The sequence below is a fragment of the Gadus macrocephalus genome, chromosome 7 (assembly GCF_031168955.1).
Source record: "Gadus macrocephalus chromosome 7, ASM3116895v1".
In the NCBI taxonomy this organism is placed as follows: Eukaryota; Metazoa; Chordata; class Actinopteri; order Gadiformes; family Gadidae; genus Gadus; species Gadus macrocephalus.
In genome coordinates, this window is record NC_082388.1 from 15863342 (window position 1) to 15889445 (window position 26104).

Genomic DNA, 26104 nt, shown 5'->3' on the forward strand with positions numbered 1-26104 from the left:
TTCTCACTAAGATAAATCTTCAATCCAAATGAGATGTGGTCAATAAACCAGCAAATCATGGGTTAAACAAAACATAAATAATTTCAGACAGTCTCCAATTATGGAAAAATGCCAATTATTTTCTTTAACAGCCATTTTCTAGGTTTCCTTTTGCTTATCGACGCAACCGTCACCCACTCCCTTGGCAAGTCACCCGATGAACAGTAGAACATGCCTTCATAGTAAAAAGTGGGCGGAGCTGAAGGTTAACTGTGTGTACCCCCAACCCCCCCTCCTCCACCAAATCGCGAAGAAAAGTAAAATCTCCTCACACACTTAAAATCCATTAGAGGCCTCGCTAATCACCCAGATCGAAGTCATTTCATTAAGCTGCAGGACGGATATCGATCAACCGAGATCCCCATTTCACTCCCGCTCTGCAAGGTAAATATCTTAACTTACCCGCACTACCAACTCCTCTATTTGGCCATGCAATTTATACCATTGGGATATCCTGGATTCAATTGTTCCAGTTTTGGAGAAGGTCGGAATATCTGCGGGTGAATGTATATTACGATGCTGTATGTAAAACATGCAGCGTAAAATAAAAAAGTTCAACTTTACCAGGCAATGAATAATGTTACCGTTAAGTTCCAACATGCACACCGAGGCACATGCTCGATCGTCTTGGCTCTCCGTGTACTCTTCCTGCAGGACTGGCACTGCTAGGAAATGTATCCAAAATGTGTTAAACACACAGGCCTGTATTGGCTAAGGCTATTGCAAGATTGATAACAACTGAACCAGACTAGTGTATATGTTTTTGTTTAATTGGGTCTACATGTAAGTCTAGTACCAATGTGTCTGTAAAAGTCAAATGTGTCACTGGCAGTACTTGTTGACGGATCGTGTGGAGAAATCCGATTGTAGCGTTCTTGAGGCACCATCTAATAATAATAAGGATAATAACAATGAAATGTATTGATGAACACATTCATTGAAACTTGACTTTGTTTACATATCACTTTGCAACCACCGATCTTCACTTCAAAACAACTTAGATAGAGACGGTAGACCTGCATAATGTAATAGCATATACTACTAGGCCTACATCTGTAGCTAAGAATGAATGCAAACATTTTGTTTATAATTAGTAGAGGACAAAAGGTAGACTTTTGAATGACATTTGATCATTCTCGGTGCACACACATACACGCAGACACACATACAGGTCAGTGTCTGTTTTATGGGAAGGTTAGGTTGAAAAGTCACAAGTCTTTCCAAAATCAGTAAATATTGATCCAAATGTGTCCAAATTCAACCACAATGTTACATCTGTGGACGGTCGAATGCACCCTAGCGGTTTTAAATATCATCACACAGTCCTCTTGCCTATTCCCCAGATAGGGGAATAGTGGAATCTTGCCTGTTCCCCTGATAGCCAATACCCAATCGTATTCAGTCTTATCGTTATTAATGACAGAATACCCTGCAGAAAATGGAAGTCTCAATGATTGGTATAGCACTGACTGGGCTGAGAATGAACTGTAGGACCTCATATTCCTATTGAGGCTATGTTTAGCCTGCTGAAAGTGAGCCACCACTTAAATGTGCTTCACTTCCAGCTAGCAAGAGGCTAAGGTTAGTGGGGGGGCAGGTTTAGGCATGATAAAGTACCATCTACAAGGAATTGTATGGTATTTGGTGCTGCTTAATGTTGCAGTTCAATTCAAATGTTTGGTTCATAGATCATTATAAAATACTTAGTTGTTATTGGCTGTTTTTCAGATAAAGCAAGCAAATTTAAGACATCACGTTGGCCTCTGGTAAATTCTGATGGCATTTTCTATCTGACATTTCATAGGCTAAATTAATAATCAAACAAATAATCATTTGGTTGACCTAATGAAAATAACAGTCACTTGCCGTCCTAATCCATTCATGAGGCTGTGTGGTTGGTTGAGTTAAAAGATGGAAATGGTTCCCCAGGGTGCAGGCTACTGCTGCACTGTTACATTGAATAGATAAAGGTGTACAAACATTCCCTTGCATAATATACTGGAGCAATGGTTGATGTGAATCTCGTATCAAACACAATCGATTTGTTCACCACTTATGTGTCATTTCGGTAAAATACCGTAGGAAAGGAATCCAAAGAAGTTGCAATGATTTTTCTACTTAGCAATGCAGGTGTTTGAGTGTGTTTCTCTTTCCCAATGTGTTTCACCTTTTGGCTGTTGGTCATAAGGCAGCAGGTGAATCTACATTATTTAATCGAAATGTTGGTCTCCTGGGCCCAATAGCTAGACCAAAGCAACACTAATAGATGATATTGCCCATTTCTGTTACCTTGCATCTAGTGAGGAGGGAAGTCGCGTAAACCACAACGTTTCTTGAGGATCATCTCTTAGGAGTTGTGTGTGTGTGTGTGTGCCTCATAAAAGTTCTGTAGAGAGTCCTCATTTAGGTGCACACATTTAAAGAATGGATTATTTGTGCGCTAGTATGTGCACAGGTGTGTCTGCTCAGAGTGTGGGTATTTGGAGGTTCCATGTGTGTGCTTGTGCAGGTATCTGTATGCTTCTGTGCACCACTGGTTTGTGCATGTGCCTGCAAGTATGCGTTTGAACAGGTATGCATATGTGCACCTGTATACTGTGTGCAGGTATGTCTGTGTGCGTACAGGGACGTGTGTTTGAATATAAGAAGAGAGTGCCGTGTGAGAGGGAGGCAATATGGGTCTCTGCTTGGAATAGCCAAGTCACGTGAGCTGCCAGGTTGAGTTTCAGAAGGTTACTTGTGTAGACGGAGCGTTTGCCAACCAACAGGAACAAGAGTTGAATCAAAGCTAAACCCAACCAACTTGTAAGGGCTCTCCTCTTCTTTCAGCTATTTTTCGAGCAATTGTCTTCTTTCTATTCCATGCAATGTCATAGTGTCAGCTAAGCAATCTCTTCTCCAGTCATCACGTTGACAATGCCTGGTGTATGCTACTCCATTCATGGCTCTGAAGCCAGAGATGCCAGTGGACTCCCTGCCGTGATTTATGTAGCGTGCAGTCATTGGGTTTGCTGAACTACGTTGGCTGCGTGGTCTCTCTGTGTAGTATTGCGTAACTTGCCTGGGTTTGCACACAGCTGCAGCTTGTCTTGTTGTGGGGAAGGGCCAGGGAGTCTACACGGGCCAGTAGAGGTTGTTAAACCTTAGATGGAAATAGCAAACTTCAAAATAAGTTTTCTTTTGGCCGACTGACATCAAAGAAGTCCTTCTGCAGACAAACTTGTTATATACTCAGTGCGCTACTGGATTGCGACATATTCCATTAGAGCAGTCCCCCACTCTGTGTGCATTCCTCATCCAGGGAGCAAATTACAAAATCGAAAGGTTGCAAAACGTGCATATAAAGAAGTTTGGCAAGGTTCATCTTCTTCGCAATAAAGTAATTTTGCTGTTACTACGGCTTCCCCAAACTGCCTCTCCGCTGCGCATGCAGTCAGCTGACCGCTTAACAGCTGTCAGTTTTTCTTGATGTGTTCAAGTGATAGGAATTCACCTCTGACATCATTTTTTTGTGTTGATTAGTTCAGTTTCTTTTCGGTTTGGTTGCCTTGCAGGCCCAGTATGATGGACTATTCATGAGTCAATTTGTAAAAGAAAATACTATTCAATACATCCTTGATCATGCAAACTCTAATACAATTTGAAATGATTAGGGTTCTGTGCACCCTAATTCCTGTACAACAACAATGACTCAGGAGCTTCTTCAGATAAGGTATAATAGGTATAATCTAAGTGGATCTTATTATTTGTAACCCACAGAAGATGATGTCTAAATATATTTACCTATGCTTTGCTCCCAATACAACCGATCCTTTAAGGACTGACTCCGTAATGAATGATGACTCGGAGGTGTGTGTGTGTGTGTGTGTGTGTGTGTGTGTGTGTGTGTGTGTGTGTGTGTGTGTGTGTGTGTGTGTGTGTGTGTGTGTGTGTGTGTGTGTGTGTGTGTGTGTGTGTGTGTGTGTGTGTGTGTGTGCGCGTGTTTAGTCGCTGTTTCGTTTTGCTATGTCTGCCGTTGCATTGGCGAGATGATGATCAAGATGATCCAAATTTACATGCATGGTATTTTCCATGAGGTTTGTAAGATGAGGTTTGTTCCAGAGGCCATTTTGAGGTCTGCAACATTCTCACTGCTGGCAAGTGTCAACAGTGGAAAGGTGGCAACAACAAAAAGCTTTGCATTGTTATGGTAACCCCCCACGACCAAACTAACATGACAGATGCTAACATGATTCTGCTCGTCCCGACCACGATGCTGCATTGGTTTCCCTCCTTCTCCCTTCTATTCTCTCTCCATGTTTTGGTCCGATGAAGGGCGATCCCTGGACATCTCAGTTCAAATTTCTTCAACTACTGGCCTTGTGTGATTTAAACAGTACAGCTGCATCTGGACCCCAGGGTCTAGGGACAGGAACCAACATGTTGAGCAGTTTTTGAAATGCTCCCTCTTTGTATTTGTGTGGTTAACCTAACCGAACTGCTTCTGATCAATTACCTGCTGTCTTGTGTTATGTATGGCGGGATAAGATACAATCAAGTTATTTAATGGCAAGTTTCACAATTTTTCATTATTACATCATTTATGTCATGTGTTGGAACGGCAAACATATACATTCTAGGGAAAGGCAAACGTACTGACACATGACGTAAATCATGTAATTCATTGAAAAACAAATATGAAAAACACCTTTGGGTCACATGATACAAATAAAGTGTAAATCTGTGCATGCCAATAAGCAATGCATGGGAAAAGCGTGCGAGTGGATTGGGAAAGCGTGCCCTCTGGTTTGTTAACCATGTGCACAGATCTGCACACCACATGCCCTTTCCATCAGTAAATGGACCTGCCTTGGACACCACGATGACCACACGTTCTGAATGCTTGGACACTAACGAAAAAGCAATAACGACGCAAATAAAATCATTGAAAGGTCCTAAGCTTAATTAATCACTGACTTCACCATCATTAAATCTACCCTTGAATCTAGATCAATTGGATTAATTGGGAAGAAGTGGTCATCGAGGCAGGTCCATTTGCTGAAGAAAAGGGCATGTGGTTTGGAAAATGAGTGCACACTATTTACCAATCTTTACAGATGTTTTTGCACGCTTTACCAATGCGTTTGCATGCTTTACCAATCTTTCTGCACAGTTGAATTATTGTGCGCACCGATTTAGAACTTAATTTGAACTTTCAATCACGTGACCCCAGGGGTGATGAGTAAGAAGCAGCATTAAAATGCTGTTGGCAGCGGTTCACCTACATTTCAACCTTTTATTATAAATCAATTTAAATTGGAAGGTAGGGAAAGGTTGTCACCCTCCTCAACTCAAACAAACGTTGTTATAAATGGACCGTTATAATGGCCCTTCATAAATAATGTGAATGCTAGTATCCACACGAGGAGTGACTGCGATGACGTCATTGATTGTTTGAGACTTTGAGTATGTGTGTTGATTTATGACGCTTGTCTTATTTTATGTGAGCGTCTTCATGTTTCGGTTTGCCGAGGTGACTTTCCCAACCCTAGCTGGCCTCTTATGCAACAGTATATAAGGGATGGGCGTGAGGAATCGATTACTCGAGTACTCCTCGTTACAAATGAACTCGGTTGGTGGACAGGCAAACTCGAGTTTGCATATACACACACAAACAAAGTTTTCTGAAGCAAATGTATCAATTTTCTGTCGGCGCCACTAACGCATGACGTGGGCACAAAGAAAATTAAATGCATCCATTTCCATGGCGCGTTCCGTGCCGTGTGCAGGCACGCCAGAATTCAAAAAGTTAAGAGATGGCGGTTAAAGCAACCCCCAGCGAAGAATTGAAATACTTTAAAGAAATAGGAGATCATAAGGTGAAATGTAAAATATGCCAAGCGAAATCGAGCTACCAGAAAGTACTATGCGGCAACATATGCTCCTGAAACACAACGGTGAGTTCGGGAAAGCAGACCCGCAGCAACGGTGAAAGTGAAAGTGTGTCGGCTATTTTCACCGCCGCAAGACGCAGCTGTATTCCCGGGCGTGTAGAGAAGATCACAACGCTGAGTATTTCCATAGTCCATTTGCTGCCGTTTTATTTGCAGCTTTAAGCATTTATTTGCAATGGTTAGGCTACTTGTTTCGTTTTTTTTAAAACTGTTACAGGCCTTGGTTCGACGTGATTTAAATTGTGAGACGCATATTTATTTTTGTAAGGAAAATGTGTTTTGAACTTTTGCAAAAATAAATAATGAATACTCTGATAACTCTGACTGTTTTGATGGAGAATAAGCATTACATGTTTGGTTGGTAATATTGCCGTTCATCATCAGGCCTATTCCTGCGGCAGATGCGTTGCATTCTAAAAATAGATTTGATTTAACGAGTAGGCCTACTCGATTGATCCTCGAGGAATTCCTTCGATCACTCGAGTTTGGAATTTACTACTCGTGCCCATCCCTAAGTATAACCGCCCTGGTCAGACCCCCCTTTCCTATTGGTCGGCTGTTTGGTGTCAGGCCAGTGGGTTTGGGGGTGTGTGTAAACTGAGGACAGGTCTGAACAACGTGGTCATGTAGCAGTTGTCTGTTTTCTATTGTGTAGCAAAGAAAATCAAGGAGTAAATTGAAATACCCACTCAGTAACACCCTGCCCTCCTCTCCATTCTCAGGTGTGCTTTGACCTCTGACCTCTGAGTTCTCGCTTGAAAGAGCAATATGGTTCTTCAGAAGCTGATGGGCTTTGGCAAGCAGTTGCTCCGCGTCAAATCCATCAACGGCAACTCTGAAGAGTCCCGTCTCTCCAGATGCCTGAACACCTTCGACCTAGTGGCTCTTGGGGTGGGCAGCACGCTGGGCGCCGGTGTCTACGTGCTGGCCGGCGCTGTTGCCCGCGACAACGCAGGTAACGCATCGCACCGACATGAATCCCGCCACTGCTACCACTGCTGCTGTGGACAACCCTCTATTTTGTCTTATTTTCAGATTATGGTTTTTTTATGCTTTTATTCCAAGGGATTTTTCCTGATTTCAGATTCATCTAGTGAAGGAATAGGTATGAGGGGATAGGCATCTTGTTCAAGGCTGCCTACAGATTGATGGTTGTAATTAGACATGCATGAGGTCAAGCCAACACTTTCTGCTTGGATTAAATACATTTAATTTAATTATACACTTTTCTTTTTAATGAAGATAACAATAAATTAATCAGAAATACAGTCTAGGCATTGTTAATGATGTTAATTTTGTGGAATAGGTGTACAGTGGCCTATTTCCAGCAACCATCACTCCTGTGTTCTAATGGTACATTGTTTAGCCAATTGTGTCAAAAGGCTTATTGAAAATCCTTGTGCAATTATGTTTTTCACAGCTGAAAACTGCTGAATAAAATATTTTTCATGGAAAACATGAAATTGTCTGGGTGACCCCAAACTGTTGATCGGGTACATAACAATGAATCTACCTTTTTAAAGTGTTAGTGAACCCCATTTCAGCTCAAATCTGAAGACTATGCAACAAGAAAGGGTTCTAGGAAGTAAGGGGGATGTGTTATCCCCATGTTTACAACCCACACCAATTTTGTACGATTTACAGCCACGTTGGTGCAGCCCTCATTAAAATCGCCAACAAACGACTAAACTAAGCCAGTCTCATTATTAGTTATTCATTTATTTATTCATTCAAATGTATTATTTACGCAAATATTATCTTGTATAAGTTCTCAAGTTTCTATCGAGGGGATGCGTTGTTTTGCAGGCCCTGCTATCGTGCTGTGCTTCCTGATCGCGGCGTTAGCCTCCGTGCTGGCTGGCTTATGCTACGCTGAGTTCGGAGCCCGGGTTCCAAAGACTGGTTCGGCCTATCTCTACTCCTACGTGACGGTGGGGGAGCTATGGGCCTTCATCACCGGGTGGAACCTCATACTCTCCTACATCATCGGTACAAACATTCTCAATAGAATATAACAAAATCACGCAAAATATATTCATTTGATGAAGTCCTTGATGATTTCATAACATTTCGTGGATGATTCTCTATTTGGCCAAAAATCTCCAGCATGGTTTCTCTGTTCTCTCTCTATGTCTCTGTCCTTCCTTCTGTCTCTCTCTGTGTCTCTCTGCCTATAAATGTGTGTGTCTCTGTATCTATCTATCTGTATGTCTTTTGCTCACTCTCTCTGTATGTATCTCACTGCGTGTCTCTCTCTGTATCGTTCTCTGTCACTTACTCGTTGTCTCTGTCTATGTGTGTGTGGTTCTTTCTATCTGTCTATGCGGGTGTGTGTCTTTTGCTCACTCTCCCTGTATATATCTCTCTCTGTGTCTCTCCGTCAGGTACATCCAGCGTGGCTCGTGCGTGGAGCGCAACGTTTGATGAGCTGATTGGGGGCCACATAGAGCGTTTCTGCAGGCAGTACATGTCCATACAGGCCCCTGGGATCCTGGCAGAGTACCCTGACATGTTCGCTGTCCTCATCATCATTACCTTGAGCGGTAGGAAACATCACAAACTAGTGTGACAAGATCTGTGGAGCTAGGGTTTTACATTTTCTCAACTTTTTCAATCGTTCTTTATATAATTATTTATCTATCTTTCTTTCTTTATCTCTTTCTTTCTCTTTCTTTCACTTTCTTTATCTCTCTTTAGCTCAACCTTTCTTTATCTCAGTCTTCCTTATCTCTTTATTGAGCCCTTTCTTTCTCATACCTTGTTAAGCTCATGTATAGCTGTCTTTCTTTCTTTATCACATTCTTTCTTCATCTACATTTTGCTCTTTCTTTCTTTCTTTCTTTCTTTCTTTCTTTCTTTCTTTCTTTCTTTCTTTCTTTCTTTCTTTCTTTCTTTCTTTCTTTCTTTCTTTCTTTCTTTCTTTCTTTCTTTCCATAGTTTAACTAAATTTAGATCTCACTCTTTCTTTCATGGTTTCTTTTTGTATCTGTCATATATTTTTTTTATCTATGTATCTTTCTTTCTGTATCCCTCTCTTCCTCTTAAATCAGTCTTTATGTTGCCCCAGGTCTGCTGGCGTTTGGAGTGAAGGAGTCCGCCATGGTGAACAAGGTGTTCACGTGCATCAACGTCTTGGTGCTGTTGTTTATGGTGGTGTCTGGCCTGGTGAAGGGAACACTCAAGAACTGGCAGATAGACCCCCAACAGGTTCTCAACATCAGCAACACAAATGCCTCCAGTTTGAAGTAAGCACACACTGACACACTCTCATCCCTTCGTTTGAACACTGTTCCTCTTTGGTTCTTTGATAGGATGTGAAATGAAATGCAAGGATGGGATGAGTAGGGCTGGACAGATTGAAGAGGGTTACGTATCTATCCTTCAGGGTTGGATATGGGGCAGCAGCAATACTTAGCAGAAGACAACTGGTCAATCAAGAGTTATTATTTCTTCTATTTTTGGTTGGGTTGTGGGGTTGGTTACGTATGCCTACATGGGGCTCAACATAAACCTATCACTTTTAACTTCCTATTTTCAGTTTGGCTGTTGTGTCATTTGGATGTGATGCACTTTTTGCGTATTCGCTATGAACAGGATCGATATTTCTATTGGTCGATAAGAACAGGATAAATGTTCATATTGGTAAATAAGAACAGGATAAATGTTCATATTGGTAGATAAGAACAGAATAAATGTTCATATTTGTAGATAACAACAGGATACATGTTTCTATTGATCTGTGGGTACAGGATATATGTTTCTATTGGTCAATAAGAGCAGGATACATGTTTCTATTGGTTGGGGGGAACAGGGTAGAGGTTTATGTTGGCCTGTAGGAAACGGATGTACGTTTCTATTGGTCGATAAGAACAGGATAGATGTTTCTATTGGACGGTGGGAACATGATGGATGTGTCTATTGGTCGATAAGGACAGGATGGATGCTTATATTGGTCGATAAGGATAGGATGGATGTTTATATTGGTCGCTAAGGACAGGATGGATGTTTCTATTGGTCGTGGGAACAGGATGAATCTTTTTATTGGGCGTGAGAACAGGGTGGATGTTTCAGGGGTCTATTGTGTTTGTGTTTCCTCCTAGTCTAACGGGGTCGCGGGTGTCCGTGGAGACCCTGGGAGAGGGGGGCTTCATGCCGTTTGGGATCACCGGCGTGCTCTCTGGCGCCGCCACGTGTTTCTACGCCTTCGTGGGGTTTGACTGCATCGCCACCACAGGTCTGTAAGAGAAACTGCAGTCTGTTTCATATTTTATACTCCTAATAATCGAAAATGATGGTATAAATGTCACATATTGAGTAATATTTCATTTAGTATATTTGCAATTATCATTGCAAATATAACTGCATTTTTGGGGGACCCCTTCTTTTCCTTGATGGCCCCGTAGACAAAGCCCTCACTCCGTCACTAAGATAGGGGTTCATGTCTCCAGGTGAACACACTGTGTACACTGGGGATCAAGACAACTGGCTCTGAGTAAAGCTAGCCCCATCGACCCTCTTCTCCGTGGGCTCGTGTGAACTGCCGACGTCCCGAGTCCTCCATGATGAAGTCCCCTGTGAGGCAGCGGGTGACCTCTGACCTCGTCAGAGCTGGTCTTCACCAGCTGGCAGAAGTTCCAAAGGAGAAGTAAAAGTCTGGGGTGTAGAGAGGGAAGAGAAATGGGGTACAGTGCGGCTCTCCTGGGGTACGCCCTGGCTGCAGGCGGACCATGCAGGGGTCACTCAGTGAGGTCTGCAATCCAGGCCACCACATCTGTGGGCTACCTGCCCTGAGCTCCTCAGAGAAAATGGTGCTGGTGTTGAAGACAATGCGGGCCTCGTAGGCAAACTGTAGGATTTCCAGCAAGGAAAAGTCTGTCAGAGGTCAAAGGACGACGATGATGATGATGATGATGATGATGATGATGATGATGATGATGATGATGATGCAAGAGATCTTCCACACAATGCTGAGCCGACCTCGTTCTAGCCCTTCCTGTGCGTAATGGCACGGGGGTGTGTGATTGCATCCTTCATGTGTGTTTTGTATGTTCTGACCTTCAGGCCTTTCAGGAAGAGAGGAGGGGAGGGGCTTATCATTCACTGTTTGGGTCTGCTGGTCTCCTCTGTCCTCCCCTCCGTTTCCTTAGCTTTGATTGGAGCTCCGTTGTACAGCGTTGCTGCCCTTTTTCCACCTCTGGAGTCAAGCATGTGTGTTATCCAAACATAAACACGTCATGGTTGTGTTGCATAGAATAATGCTGTGCAGGATACGATATATATCGATAAGGGTTGACACAGACAGACAGACAGACAGACAGACAGACAGACTGACTGACTGACTGACTGACTGACTGACTGACTGACTGACTGACTGACTGACTGACTGACTGACTGACTGACTGACTTGACTTGACTTGACTTGACTTGACTTGACTTGACTTACTGGGGGTCATTGGTGCCAGCATGGTCACTGATGGCGACCCGACAAGGCTGCAGTGTTGTGGAGCCCCACGGTGGCCAGACGGCGAGCCGCTGAAGAATCGGCCGCCTCAGCCTCTCTCTGCACCAACAAAGCGGGCTTCCCATGCAGAGCCGGGGGTTGCGACATACGGCGCTGAATGTTGTGCAGAGCCGAACGCACTTATTTGCTCTGTGCTGGAATCCGTCCCAGTTTGTTCTGTTCCGCGCGCACCCCGGCGGGAACATTGTGTACAGTCTGGAAGATTGTGAGTGTCGTATTGGTTACACTCTCGGCCTCCTCTGGGTGCATCAGAATGGTCTCAAGCTTGACTCAAAGTCTAGCATTGTTGTCTAGCATTGTTGTCTAGCATTGTTGTCTAGTATTGTTGTCTACAGCAACACCTTCACCAGCTTTTCTTCTGCTTGGCATGGTGATGACATTGATGATTGAATTTCTTTCTCCCAGATCAGACTCAGAGTTGTAAATTGAAGACTGTCAATAATTTTTGGGGGAACAAATTGCGTTTTTTATTGCTTCATGTTTGCTTAGTGCAATCAGGTTGCTGGATGCAGGGATCTGTCATTGCATAATATTCCAACACAGACCCCACCAGCAGAAGTCACCTGGTCAAGAAAATTCTGTGAAGGCTTCAAATCAACACCACTTAGACTAGAAAATCTGCAGCTGTAGAAAAACTGTTTTTCAAATGCCCATCTTCTCGCACAAACAAGTTTCTCTTTGGTGGAAATCTCTGTGACAAAACAGGCAACACGGTGCAACTCTGTCTTTTCATGTTCTGGGTTTCGAGCCCATGCTCTGTGCTATCTCCCCCCCCAAAAGATCTGCAATAATAGTAGGACTGCTGGAGCCTAGATGATGATCAGCACAGTGATCAAGGTTTAAACTGTTTTTCAACAGCCTGTATAGCTGCCCTGGATCCAGCCAGCTACATGAGCCGTGAGGCTGCCTCCTTTCTTCTCTGTGTTTCAGTCAGTCTGCGTTTTTTGTATTTATTCGATCACTTGCCCATTATAATGACTCCAATCCTCTCTCTCTCTCTCTGTATCTCTGTCTCTTTCTCTGTCTCTCTCTTCCTCTCTCACCCCTTTCTCTCTTTTCCTCTCACCTCTCTCACACCAACCCTCCCATCACCCTCTCGCCCCACCCCTATCTTCCCTCACCTCTCCTCTACCGTACTCTAATCTCCCCACCCTCCTTCTCCCCCTGCAGGCGAGGAGGTGAAGAACCCCCAGAGGGCCATCCCCATCGGCATCGTGTCCTCTCTGCTCATCTGCTTCGTGGCGTACTTCGGCGTGTCCGCGGCGCTCACCCTGATGATGCCCTACTACCTGCTGGACAGCAACAGCCCGCTGCCCGCCGCCTTCAAGTACGTGGGCTGGGAGGGCGCCACCTACTCGGTGGCCGTGGGCTCCCTGTGCGCTCTGTCCACCAGGTAAGACACACACACGCATTATCTGAGCCCTTGTATAACTTAAGAGGGTGTGAGTGTGGATATATTTATCCGATATCCGACCCTTATTTATTTGATATCCGACCCTGCTCTCGTCACTGTTATCGGACTGTCCTTGCACTGCATGTATCTGTTCATGTCTATTTAAGCCGTGGCTGTATAATAACACAAAGTCCGTCATGGAGGCCTTTATAGCTCAACACGGCCGCTGTATTCTGCTGCTGCACGTGGGGTGTTTCTAAAGCCGACTGCATGCTACTGGTATTGTTTGTGTACACCCCTGGGCTAAGATTAAGTCAGGTGTTGTTAACCTGCTGTGTGTGTGTGTGTGTGTGTGTGTGTGTGTGTGTGTGTGTGTGTGTGTGTGTGTGTGTGTGTGTGTGTGTGTGTGTGTGTGTGTGTGTGTGTGTGTGTGTGTGTGTGTGTGTGTGTGCGCTATAAAGTTCTCGTGTCGTCCTACTCCTGTTGGGGGGTATTTTCTCTTTCCCTGGTGCCTTCTGGGTAATGGCCAGCAAAGGGCTTCTCTTGGATTCGTTGGCTGGGATTTACTCTGCGACCAAACATGGCTAACCGCAACCCTCACCTTTTGACGTGGCGACAGGTGAGATGCTAACCCGCTTGCTTACCACGGACTCAACCGGAAAAAATAAGGAAGCCCTTCCTTTTTCCTGCTTCTGTGTGGTTTTCACACCTCCATAGTTTTAATAGTAGTGGTTGTCAAGTGGCTTGAAAAAAAAAAAATTCCCTCCTGGTTTCGAGTGGATTGGATCCAAGATGACTGTTTCAGTAACTCCACGCGTCCACACTAACCACTGCATGTACTCCCTCTAGTATAACCCACCCGACCGGTTCTCCACTCTCTTTAACCCTCTCACCCTATTAGTTTTGCCTTCTTCTTTCGGTTCACACGTTCCCTCTTGCTTCGCCCTCACATCCTCTTGCTTTCCCTCCTGCCTCGTCTTGACCCATTCTCTGTCCAATTTGTTGACGGTTGGCCTCCCTTTCTCCTGCTCCCTCTCCCCCCTGACCCAGCCTGCTGGGGGCCATGTTCCCCCTGCCGCGAGTCATCTACGCCATGGCCCGTGACGGCCTGCTCTTCTCCTTCCTGGCACACGTCAGCGAGCGCAAGTCCCCCGTCAGCTCCACCATGGCCGCCGGGGTCATGTCGGGTGAGACGGAGGAGGAGGAGGAGGAGGAGGAGGAGGAGGAGAGGGGTGTAGGTCGGAGTGGGGGGATATGGGGAGAGATAAGATGAGGAAGGAGGGAGGGAGAGAGATAGGAGGAGGGAGAGAGATTAGATGAGGAGCGGGAGAGAGGGATGAAGAGTGGAGAGAGTTGAGATAAGGAGGGAGGGAGAGATTCGATAAGGATGGGGGGAGAGGGATGGAGAGTAAAGTTGAGAGTGGGGGAGATGAGTAAGAGATTAGGAGGGAGAAGGGGAGTTGAAGGAGAGAGGAAGATGTGGGGAGGAGAGGGCAGATGGAGAGATGAGGAGTTGTTGGTGAGGGGGGAGTTGAGGAGAGAGGTTGCTCATAAAAAGTTAATTGTTTTTTAAATATCGTCACCCTGTGTCCTCTATTCATCTCTTCAGCATTAGTCTTGGGGAACGCTACCTCTTCTCTGACGCCTGCTTCTTTCTACTCTCTTTACAGCGGTCATGGCCTTTCTGTTTGACCTGAAGGACCTGGTGGACCTGATGTCCATAGGGACCCTGCTGGCCTACACCCTGGTGGCAGCCTGCGTCCTGGTGCTCAGGTCAGACCCGCGTACTGTAGGCCCACACACCCACACCCACACACACACACACTGGGGGATCCGGCCATGAGGAGATTCCACCTCCATAACCAAGTCAAGATCCCTTTGGCCTCATTCCATTCCCTGCTGTTTTTTAGTGGCTTATATTATGTTACCGTCCTTCCAGGCAGACTTCATTATAGAGATAAGGTTTGTTAAGATCAAACGTGGTATGCTCTTCTATAACTCATTCTCATGCAGCCAATGCTTTTATCCAAAATACATTACAAAGTACATTACAATGAACTTATTTGGATGAATGAATCAATGAAGAGCAGATTGGAGTCTGGGGCCTCCTGCTCAAGGAAGCATACAGGTAGACTTTGGATAGTGTGTTTCCACACGGGACCCTCAGACTCATAATACACAGGTTAGATACACAGGGGGTGTGCCTACTATAATGTATGTTTATTCACTGGCTGCACAGCAGTATTGATGTTGATGCACGTCCAACTGTACTGTATCCTTGATGCGGGATGGTGTTCAGCTTGCCGTGGGCTTCTCTGTGGCAGGTACCAGCCGAAGCAGCCCGGGCTGTCCTATCAAATGGCGGAGCTCCAGGAGGAGGCGGACCTTGGCGACGGCATCAGCGTGCCCAGCATGGTCATGCTGGGAGGCATGGAGGAGCGCTTCAGCTTCAGGAGCATGATGTCCCCGCAGAACACGGAACCGTCCACCCTTTCAGGCTTCATCGTCAACATCGCTGTCAGTGTCCTGGGTAGGTAGACAAGGTTGGGAAGGGATTATTTGTGGGGACCCCCACACTGGTGTATGGTGTCACGGTCTACAGATCCAAACCTGTGCTCTCGGATCTAGATCGAGAACGTGGTCGTGCAACACTACTACTTATTGATTTGTTTTTTCTGTATCTGTTTGTTCTTCGCAGGCCCTCGTATCTAAAGCCAGTATTATCTCAGATGCATGTTATTATTGAGAAGGTACGAGCAGGTATGCATCTTGCTCAAGGATGCCGACAGCGGATATAGGGGTTTGAACCTAGGACCGTTCAGCTTACCCCTAGACTTTCCTGACTGCCTTCCCTTTACGTGGCAGTGCAACTAATATTCTTTCTGGTTTTTGGTGGTTCAGCGACGATTGCCAGTAACGGCAACATTAATTTTAGCTCCCATAAAAAACAATATGCTTTCGACAAAGATTTAATTCATAATATATTGATAGTCCATTGTTACTGACAATCATCGCTGAACCACCAAAAACCAGAAAAAATATAGTCAAGGAAACATCATCATTAACTATTAACAGCCTGCTTAGTTATAGACATTGGATATGGCATATACAGAGCTAAAAGCAAAACCAAATGAATGAATGAATGAATATATGACGATAAGTTTACAAAATAACAAATTGTGACACTGCAAGTATTCCAAGTTGAACTCTTTGGATCTTTTGACTCTGATCCTAAACGGCTGACCTCCCTGTCTCCAGGCGTGCTGATCCTGCTGTTCAGCATCCTGGCGGTGAATGGGGGGATGGCGGTGCTGAACCTCTTCGTCCTCGCTGTCATCTTCGCAGCGTGTTGCTTCCTCACCTTCATCGTCGGGAGACAGCCTCAGAGCAAGACCAAGCTCTCCTTTAAGGTCTGGGGGGGTGGTGTTGTTTCAATGCGGAAAGCTTTATTGATGTTTATATTTCTCTTCTGGGTGTTGTTACCTTTCTATGAATAGATCTTTAATAATGTGAGGTCGATGCATTTTGAACATAAGCTACAGTAGCGGCGTCTTGGCTACAACGGTCACTAATATCATGCAGAAGTACTGTATCATACAACCTTAAGACATGCTAGACATCGTTGTTTGTTGGGTGATTGCTCAGTTTTAGTTAAGCTGAACTAATGCATAGTGCACTCAATCTGTTGCAGAACCTCAACACAGATTTAGTATAAATATTTTAAACTAGAGGGAATCACACACCTTTCACTTCACTAGCAGTAGGAAAGCTCCTTGGATTGTGACATTCAATTGGCTTCTCTTTCAAAAGTCATTGCCCAAAAAACATGTTGAGTTTTTTTCAAATGCAATGGTTAAGCCTGCACCCTGAGGATTGGCCTCTGTGATTGGCTGTGCAGGTCCCTATGCTGCCCTTCATCCCAGTCATCAGCATGTTCGTCAACGTCTACCTGATGATGCAGCTGGACAGAGGCACCTGGATCCGCTTTGCAGTGTGGATGGCTCTTGGTAGGCAATAGAAACACGCATACAATAGCAAGAGAAATTGGTCGGACTTTGTATGAATGACATACTGACTTCCTTTCGTTGTCGTTTGATCATTCGTTTGTTTTGTAGACTGAAAAGGGAACTACTTCGCGTTGTCCTAAGACCAGTAGTCCTAGAGAAAAATTCATAATCTCACTTTTTTTTCTGTAAAGACAACATATTGTTGATTTTAAAATGTATTTATATAGCATGCTTCACCCATGAAAGCTGTTCAGATTGCTTGACATAGGCAGCAAAGCTCCTTATTAAATTAAGCTACAAAAACACTTGGTGGGTCCGTGGCCTGGGGGTACCTCCGCAGGTAGCACCCCTGGGTCCGACACGGCCAGGTGGTTCACACTGCGTGTCTCCTGCAGGGTTTGCCATCTACTTCGGCTATGGCATCCACCACAGCCTGGAGGGCTCGGCGGCACGGCAGTCGCCCGACACGGAGATGCGCGGCTTCAAGCCCTCCCACGAGCTCCGCGGCCCGGCCATGTCCCCGGAGAAGGAGGCCTTCCTCCACAACGGCTTGGAGGCGGAGAGCCGCGAAGAAGACGACGACGACGACGGCGGCGACTTCTAGTGAGGTCGACGCTCGCTTCACGCCGGACCGCCCGCTTCACGCCCCCACCCTGAACCTCGCTCCCCCAAGACCGCCGTTATAAAAGACAAACGGACTGAAACAAAAAAAACTGCTTAGATTGTATCTTCAGTACAGGAGGTTTTCAGGGCCCTGAAGGTAACGTCACATTGATTTTCTTTTTTGTTTGTTTACATTTGGAGACGGCGACAACTTTGCACAAACGTACTGGGGGTCACTTTGAGTTTCCATTTCCCACGGTTTCAGTCTTTTGATGAGAACTCGCCCGAGCTTGGCCTCATCGCCAGCAGTGCGGAGTCAAGGGAGGGAGGACGGGGGACGCACGGGGGGTCTACTTGTGGAACTTGTGGCCAGGGAAACGGGTTTATAATCGTTGAAAAGTTCCGGAGCCGACCAATTGGGTTCTGTGTCATTGAGTTAAATGACTGGATGGAACCTGCGCTATTTTAGACATAATTAGTCTCAAGTTACGCAGAGAGATGGGAACCGCTGGTATCGGTGTTGTGGATATACAGGTTGATACCTCGTAATGCGCTGAGGAACCCTTGTGGGCTAATCTTTAGCAGTTGGAAAGGGCTATGGCTAGCTAGCACAGAACACTGCGGGCCTTCTCGTTGACCCCGCGTAGGTGCAGCCAGACACATGATACTCACCAGATACAATGCAGTGTTGCAGGCAACAACCAGCTGAAGGGAGAAGGGACACAGTGGGGGTATCAGAAGTACTGCGCGTTCTGTCTAGGAGGAAGTGATGTTACAGGATGGGATGTAGTTACTTAATAATAACCTGGACAGTGAAATACACTGTTCAAACTAAAAACACCAGGATGCCCCCCAGTATGTGAGAACGACTTGTCCAATAATTATTGGACACAATGCACACAGCCCATCTGTTTTATCGCCAAATATGGATATTTGCAGATGCTATGGAATGATGATGTGCAAAAATCATACAGGGATAGGAGGGGGGGGGGGGCACCATATGTCAATGTTTTAAGTGAAGTCACACATGATTTTCACCCTTTAGGTATTTACCACGTGGGGGGTGTCCAGCTGGATCTATAATGGGCAGGTCAGTATACCAGTTGGTACAGTCCACTGGGTGGGCTGATGCATCTATTAATACCTAATGGGGTGGAAATCACATGTGTGAAGTCACTTTAGGGTGGACACTCCCACGTGTGTCACTATGACACTATAGGGGTTGATTTTAATCGGCCTTATTCACCTGAACTGAGTGGGAAATCTGCATTCGGTTCCCCAACCAGCATTAGCTCACCAGCTAATGGGCATCACACCTGGTGGTAAAACTGGGCCCTTTTTAAATGATTCACGTGGAAATCAGTTGAGAGGCGCCGTGCGGGTCGCCGTGTCTTTCTTTGCCCTCTGAAACTTGAAGCCTCTACTCGGCTGCCCTCCTTTTTAATGTTGTTTTGAAAGGAAATGGGAATAGATTTTGTCTTTGTGGGTGGTGTCATGTTCATTTGTGTGGTCATTTTATGATTTTTGTGCATTTTATTTTGTATTGTAGTTAAGTCATCATCATTATGATCTGTCCTTTAATTCAATTAAATTTGTGGAGCCCTTAATCACATTAACAGTCTCATAGGGCTTAACAGGCCATATATTTATGAGACTCCCCTTCCCTAGCCCCCCAGAGGGCAAGAAAAAACTCCCTTAATTAGCGAGGAAGAAATCTTGACAAGGTACAGAATGGGGGATCACTCCTTCCAAGGATGGTTAGGAGTGCAACGGGTGCCTTCATTGACATTCATAGTAATGCATGTCAATTCATTTAGCTAAGAAAAATAAAGGGTGACTATGGTGAGGGGGGTCCTGACCGGTTAACCTGTCAGGGTATACCAGACATCCTGTCAGTCACCGCAACAGACCAGGCGTCCACTCGCATTCACCCCAACACGCTAAAGCAGACTTATAAATGAGATGATTTGAGCCAGGCATCTGCCTAAGAGGAGCCCAAGTGGTGGTGGTGGTGGTGGTGTAAGGCCATGTAACTGATGTTTACTGGAGAGCAGTCTGCTTTGTTCTCAGGATTTATTTGGGCTACATAAAGCTTAATTAGCACACAGCTAAGGTTTACTAGCATACACTTAGGGTACAGTGTTATTGATTAGAATACAGCTAAGGATGATCAGAAAAAAGTGAGGACAAATGACCTCTTATATAAGATATATTGGCAAACAGTTAGGGTACAGTATTAGCAATTTGCATACAGCTATGGTTATTAGGATACAGCTATTGTACTGTAATGTTTTATTGGGATACAGTCAAGGTTTAATCACTAGTTTATATCAGGCAATGAAATCTGTGACAATTATGTGGTGTCCGGGGCAAGACCGGCCATCTGGCTTACCGGGCACTGTCCCTGTCGGCCGACGTGCCTTTTGGGCCGACCAAAAGGATAAGACAAGGTGAAAGGAAGGCACGGAGAAGTCGCAGGGTAAAATAAGTCAGCTTATCCTTGTAGAATCTAAACTAGGGTCTTCTATAAAATACGTTTGAATCTTACAGTTCATTACATCATGGCGTTACGAGGCCCTTCTGGTGTCGGCAGACACGGGGCGCACCTTATTACTACACGCAAGAAGATTGCAGAGGGTTAGTCAGCCCAGCCATGGTGGTGTCCATTTACCTCTAAATGACATTTCACAACTGGATCGGTTTTCAGATCCAGTCGGTCATTTCCATGTGCAGTCCTGTTGTGATACAATAAAGGTTTTTACTTTTGAGTATCTTTTTAGAGGTTTGAACATTGTTGGCTAACGTATGTCAGTTGACCGAAAATCCTCATTGTAAAGAAAAAAACATAAAATACCAAAAAGATATTCATTGTTTGATGAACTGAGGCCCTGTCCACACTAACCCGGGTAAAAAAAAAAAATGCACATTCGCAATGAAAACAATTCCCGTCCACACTATCGTTTTCATATCGTTTACCGAAATGTTTTGCATCCACGTTCCACACTGAAATGATAAACAGTTGTTCTCATGGTCATAGATGTGATCAAAGTTTTTGGAAAGTGTGATCTAAGCTATAGAGGCACTGAGTTTAAAGCGGCATACACCTGGGAGAATTTCGTTGTTGACCATGGAAACTTCTTAGAATGATCTTCTGATCATTCTGTTAAGCAAATTTGATGTCTCTCTCCAAGAGCATGTGAAGGAATGTGTTCAAAAAAGCAAAAGCCTACATGACGGGCGCAGAAGGCAGAGGATCCCTGGTAACACTTCTCTCTGAAACCTGACTGACGTCATCAGTCACTTCATTAAGGAAGCATATCTAGGGAAGTAAATGCGGCAGGGATGTTTTCTGTGCAGATTGACACCACACAGGCTGTTACCTCCAGAGTACTTTGTGGAGCTACTTAAAGAAGCTCATGCAAAGGGGGATATTGATCTTCAGAACTGTGTAGCCAACATTGACATGTAGTTGCAATGCACATATCCACTGGTAAGGAGTAGTTTTTATTATTTTACACGGTGGCAAAATTCTACGCATGCTATTCCCGCAGTCTCATTAAAGGCCTCTCCATCCAAAAGTCCCGGGCCAAATTGACCCAAAGTACTCGGACCAAAAGTACAATTTTTTTTTTTACAGTTGATTTTTTTTAAAACGCCGCTCCAAGTACGGTTTTAACTGGCGTCTTTGTTTTTTTTTTTCCATCGCTTAAGCACAGCAAGTCGCCTTCGGCGTTGGTGTAACGAATATGTATGAGACAGTATGTCGAGTTGTAACTGATACATAAGTGAAGATTGTGCAAGCTTGTGGCAGCATCATGGCAGTGTCATGGCAACCCAACGTCATCGTTTCTAAAAGCCTCCGTCTACCCTGACCACACTACAACGCGAACCCAGCGTTTTGAACCATTTAACAAATTATATTAATTTAAAATGTCTCACAGATAAGAAATAATGTGATATTGTGCCAAATTTCCTTGAAGTCTTCAGATGGGCCAAAAACCTCTTTCTTCAAAAATGTCAAACCTGAGCCATCCTTAGGCTTACTTACTTTGTTCAACATACCTTGTAACGTCAACAGTTTTTTGTCTATTGTTGTAAATAAAATATAGATTTTCAAGTAATCAGTCCCGTTGCCTGTCATTTACTAAGTAGCCTGCCTTATATATACAGAGTTGCAACCATTTCCAAGTTTACATGCAGTATTTCCAACGTCCAGCGGGTGGCGCCAACGTGTGAGAAAGTGAAAATCATCCGGAAGGCGCGAGCTGCAGCATCAGCACCACAACGCCTCTTCGTCTGCCGGCGCTGCTGCATCGCTCATTGCATTCCTCCGTCGGGTGAAATAAAGGACGTAAGCAGCCACGGTGAATTTTTTTTGGCAAATTGATGACTTAACTCCTTCCAAACCAAAACGCAAACCCGTCCTCGGCTTAGGTCAGACTACAATAATACAAGAGGTGAGTGTAACCTGACACAAACAAACGACTTGTTTATCAGGGGTTCATGTTGTGGAAAGAGTGCGCAGTGGGTTATTGATTTTCTCGACGGTGTCTGCATGCTTTCCTAAGCGATTCCGATAAAACGGTATAGCATAGTTATGTGTATGGTAATCCAGGCGAATAGTTTATGTCTCATTGGCGTTGCTTTTTTTTTATCATTTGATTTTCATTAAAGATATCTTTAAAAAAGGGGGTAAAAAAAAATCGGATGAGTTTTGACCAAATGCAACAATGCTACCTAACTTCCCCTTTCACCTGGACGTGACTTTGGCTGACACGGGATCGGCTTCCCCTGAGTGAGAGGAGCGGGGAACGGGTCTCCGAGATGCTAACAGGGCTTATCGGGGATAGATTAAAGGGCTTTAGACTTAAACCCAACAATGATCCACTGCACGAAGTTCTCAGACCGTCCTCTTGATTTTAGTCAATACACAAAAAAACGAATGTGCGTTTGAGTCGTTCATTCCGTTCCGATTTAAAATGAATGTGGGAGGCTATCTTTCAACTCGGATCGGATATACTAGGTTGGGTCTAGGAATGGATTAATGAGGAAATGTGATTCTCTTCTTTGAAACCTGAGGGGAGAACACTGCTAAGATTGGTTTAATTGTTGGATTTGTTGCATACCTTTTATTTTGGAGAGTTATGCATGGTAGGAATGAACAGCCTTCCCAAGGCAACAGTTCGTTGTTGTTTTAACCTAATCCAAGAGTGTTAACTGTAGGCCTACATTGCCCTTTTGTGAACTTGGAAATGTCTAACAACTCCTAACAAGATTATCTAAAGAGGGTAACATTTGTATCTTTTTTATATATGATCCTGTTATCTGTAGAGGTATATCTGTCCTATCATAACCCAATTATGATGGCAACTGTTTTAATACATTCTATTGCAATGGGGATTTTGTTGCACACCTTGGTTATGTCTATTTATATTAAAGTCAAAATCAGTGTCTATGGCAACCCTATGACATTCTGAATGTTTCAATGCATATTGCACACTCTGATCCCTTTATAGTAATAATTTGTAGCATTTATGTAACAGAATTTGAATGCGCTCAAGTGCTTCCAATAGTGAGCAGAGGGGGATATCACACCTCATCCACTACGGTGTGTCTGTGTGTGTGGGCGTTTGGGTGGGTGGACCCAGTCTGGGTGCTGAAAGGCAGCCAGAACACTGATTAGATTAGTATTTGTTAAGTGTTTTCTAATCTACACCACAGTTATCAGAGCTATCCGATCGAGGTGGTGTATTGATGGAGGATGCTCTGTTCACCTCCGCCACCACCACCCGCCTCAACCCTTGCTCAACCTTCACCTTCACTGACGCTATGTAAAGGCATTCCATTGACTGACAGTGTGTATTACACCCTCCACCTCTACGCTCACTGCAACCCTCCTCTCTAACCACCGCCCTCATATCACCTTTCAAAGCCACCCTTACCTCCAAGCTCCCCCTCCCCTTTTTATACTTCATGATTGATTGACACCTGACAGTTGATATCAATTGACATCATTTAACCCTCTTCACCTTTCCTGTTACCATGGTTACTTCAAAAAGTGCACCACAAAGCAGACTTCTATTTTCCCTCTTTCTTTACCGTGAGATCTCGCTAAACAACTGGAGGTTTTTTCCCGATGCTTTTATTTCAATGCTGGTCATTGGTGCTTCCGGGACAGATGTGTTGTTTCTAGTTGGTGCATAAAGAGGTGTGGCCACCGTATCATATCTCTCATAACGCCAGCGTTCAGACCTTCTTCACCTTGCAGACGCATTACTTCGTTAAATGGGTGAACCTTCTAGACTTTTAAGAAACCATGAAAACTCAATGTATTACCTTGCAGCTCTGCATTCCATTCCTCCGCTCTGATGGCATTAAGAATGCATTTTGGTTTCCCTGACGATTGTAGAAGGTTTCCCATCCAACTAACACAATGCTGACACTAGGTGAATAATAATCGACATCATTGACCTGCGGGGATGTCTACCTCTGTCTGGGTCTCGGCCACTCCCCCACCTCCACATGGCTGGTATCGATATGCAGGCTGACCGCAAGACATCAAAGCCTCATAGCTCGGCCTTGTGGCCTCCTGCTTGTCCAGCAACTTGTCTGCTGTGACTGTCGTTCTAGATGCTGATGCATCTGTGATTGATTCATGATGTCTGGAGCTCGGAACAAGCTGAGCCAGGATCAATTGCGCAGATCTCAGCACATACAAGTGTGTGTGTGTGTGTGTGTGTGTGTGTGTGAGGGATGAAGTCCCATTAGTGTGGTCAAACCCTCAAGGTCAGAGAGAGAGAGAGAGAGAGAGAGAGAGAGAGAGAGAGAGAGAGAGAGAGAGAGAGAGAGAGAGAGAGAGAGAGAGAGAGAGAGAGAGAGAGAGAGAGAGAGAGAGAGAGAGAGAGAGAGAGAGAGAGAGAGAGAGAGAGGGAGGATGACTTGTGACCAAAGAAAAGGAAGATGCACAGAATGCAACAGGGATGTTGTTAGTGTGTTTGTGTCTATGTCTGTGTGTCTTTCCGACCCTTCTTTTGTGTTCAAATACTTTTTCTTTATTCTTTTCTGCGACCGGTTTGTTTCCCTCTCTCTTTCTCACTCCCTCTCTCGCTCCTACCCCAGACAGGTGCAGCTTTGACACTACAAAAGCATTTGTGCTAATGCCACTGCAGAGGTGTGTGTGCGTATATGTGTGTGTGTTTTTTTAAACCACACACTATATGTTCTTTACTATTGCTGTAATGCAATCCTACAATCTACTCACATAAATGTCCTCTTCTAACACACACACACACACACACACACACACACACACACACACACACACACACACGCGCGCGCGCAGTCACGCGAGCACATGCGCGCTGCAATGCACATACACAGCCATGCTGCCTTTGTTTGGAAGGTTACTACGAGCTGGTTTTAGCTCCTCCCCTGCAGCCAGACCGATCCAAATTGCACGGACTGCCCCCCTCTAATACTCACACACACACACTCACACACACGCACGCATACTTGTCATAGACTACAGCTTTGGATTGGTGGCTTTGTGGTTTCACATGCAATCAGAACCTGCCATGGTTTCACTAACACACCCACCACAGGTGCCGCATGCGTACGCTCCTATGGTGTGTTCTCTTGCAGGAGGTCCCGCAGGAGAACACAGCAGTCCTGCCTACCCCTCCCCCCTCGACCTCTACCACGCATATCAATGTGATGCATCACACACACACACACACACACACACACACACACACACACACACACACACACACACACACACACACACACACACACACACACACACACACACACACACACACACACACACACACGTCAACATTTTCAGGAATGCATAGGGCATTGCGTTTTAAAGCATTCTTGTAATTATTTGACATGAATAAGAAATGTTTTATAGAGAGATATGTGAAGCTAAACCATTACCCTACTTGGTTCACCTCCAATTGAACCCCTGGCCAACTTACCTCCCACCCTGTCCTCAGGGTCTATTCTGGTACACACACACACACACACACACACACACACACACACACACACACACACACACACACACACACACACACACACACACACACACACACACACACACACACACACACACATTGTATTACCAAATGAGCTCTCCCCAGTACCCACAATCCCCTGCTTTTCAGTTGTTCTCCCCTTCTATGCTGCATTGAGATGCATGTTTTAATAACATCAGGGGACCGTTCCAACTCTCTCTGATATTGTCTCAGCCTGGCTGTTATTACTTTCCAGGGCGCTGACAAAGAAACATCATCACAGAGTCAGGTGACGGTGTCAGCGACTGCAACATCATTTACAGACGCAGAGAGGGGCAACAAACCATGTTAGATCTCCTCCTCTCCCAATCTCCTCTTTCTTCCTCTTCTGCTTTCTTATCCATTTCCCTCTTTTCCACCTTCTATTTCATTGAGCGTTTTTTCCTCATCCATCCCCCTCCTCTTCTCCCTTCTCAGTCTTTATCTCCTTCCCCCTTTCCTCCCCCCTACAATCCTCCTCTCGTCCCCCCCTACAGCCCCTCTCCTCTCCTCCTCTCTTGGCTCCTCCCTGTTTGCTCCTCCACTCC

The 26104-nt window shown here is 44.9% G+C and overlaps 2 protein-coding genes across 2 annotated transcripts in view; both read left to right on the forward strand.

Moving 5' to 3' along the window:
* The first annotated feature begins 240 nt into the window (after nt 1–240).
* Nucleotides 241–21617, forward strand: slc7a1a (solute carrier family 7 member 1a). Its single transcript, XM_060056888.1, has 13 exons — nt 241–423; nt 6695–6927; nt 7779–7961; nt 8357–8515; nt 9040–9217; nt 10073–10206; nt 12664–12886; nt 13937–14073; nt 14557–14659; nt 15211–15416; nt 16145–16296; nt 16785–16893; nt 17289–21617. Exons 2-13 carry the CDS (start codon nt 6741–6743, stop codon nt 17495–17497), a joined length of 1980 nt encoding a protein of 659 aa, XP_059912871.1. The 5' UTR covers nt 241–423; nt 6695–6740; the 3' UTR covers nt 17498–21617.
* A 163-nt stretch (nt 21618–21780) lies between these two features.
* The window catches only part of mtus2a (microtubule associated tumor suppressor candidate 2a), a 43079-nt gene continuing 38755 nt past the window's right edge, over nt 21781–26104 (forward strand). The window contains exon 1 of the mRNA XM_060056889.1: nt 21781–21953. The gene's annotated coding sequence lies outside the window, so the exon portion shown is untranslated. The remainder of the gene's footprint in view (nt 21954–26104) is intronic.

Excerpts from the sequence above, each read along its gene's own strand:
- slc7a1a (XM_060056888.1), top strand. The coding sequence starts at position 6,741 with ATGGTTCTTCAGAAGCTGATGGGCTTTGGCAAGCAGTTGCTCCGCGTC. Across the intron at positions 10,207-12,663 it reads TGACTGCATCGCCACCACAG|GCGAGGAGGTGAAGAACCCC; the intron begins GTCTGTAAGAGA and ends CTCCCCCTGCAG. Across the intron at positions 14,074-14,556 it reads GGCCGCCGGGGTCATGTCGG|CGGTCATGGCCTTTCTGTTT; the intron begins GTGAGACGGAGG and ends CTCTCTTTACAG.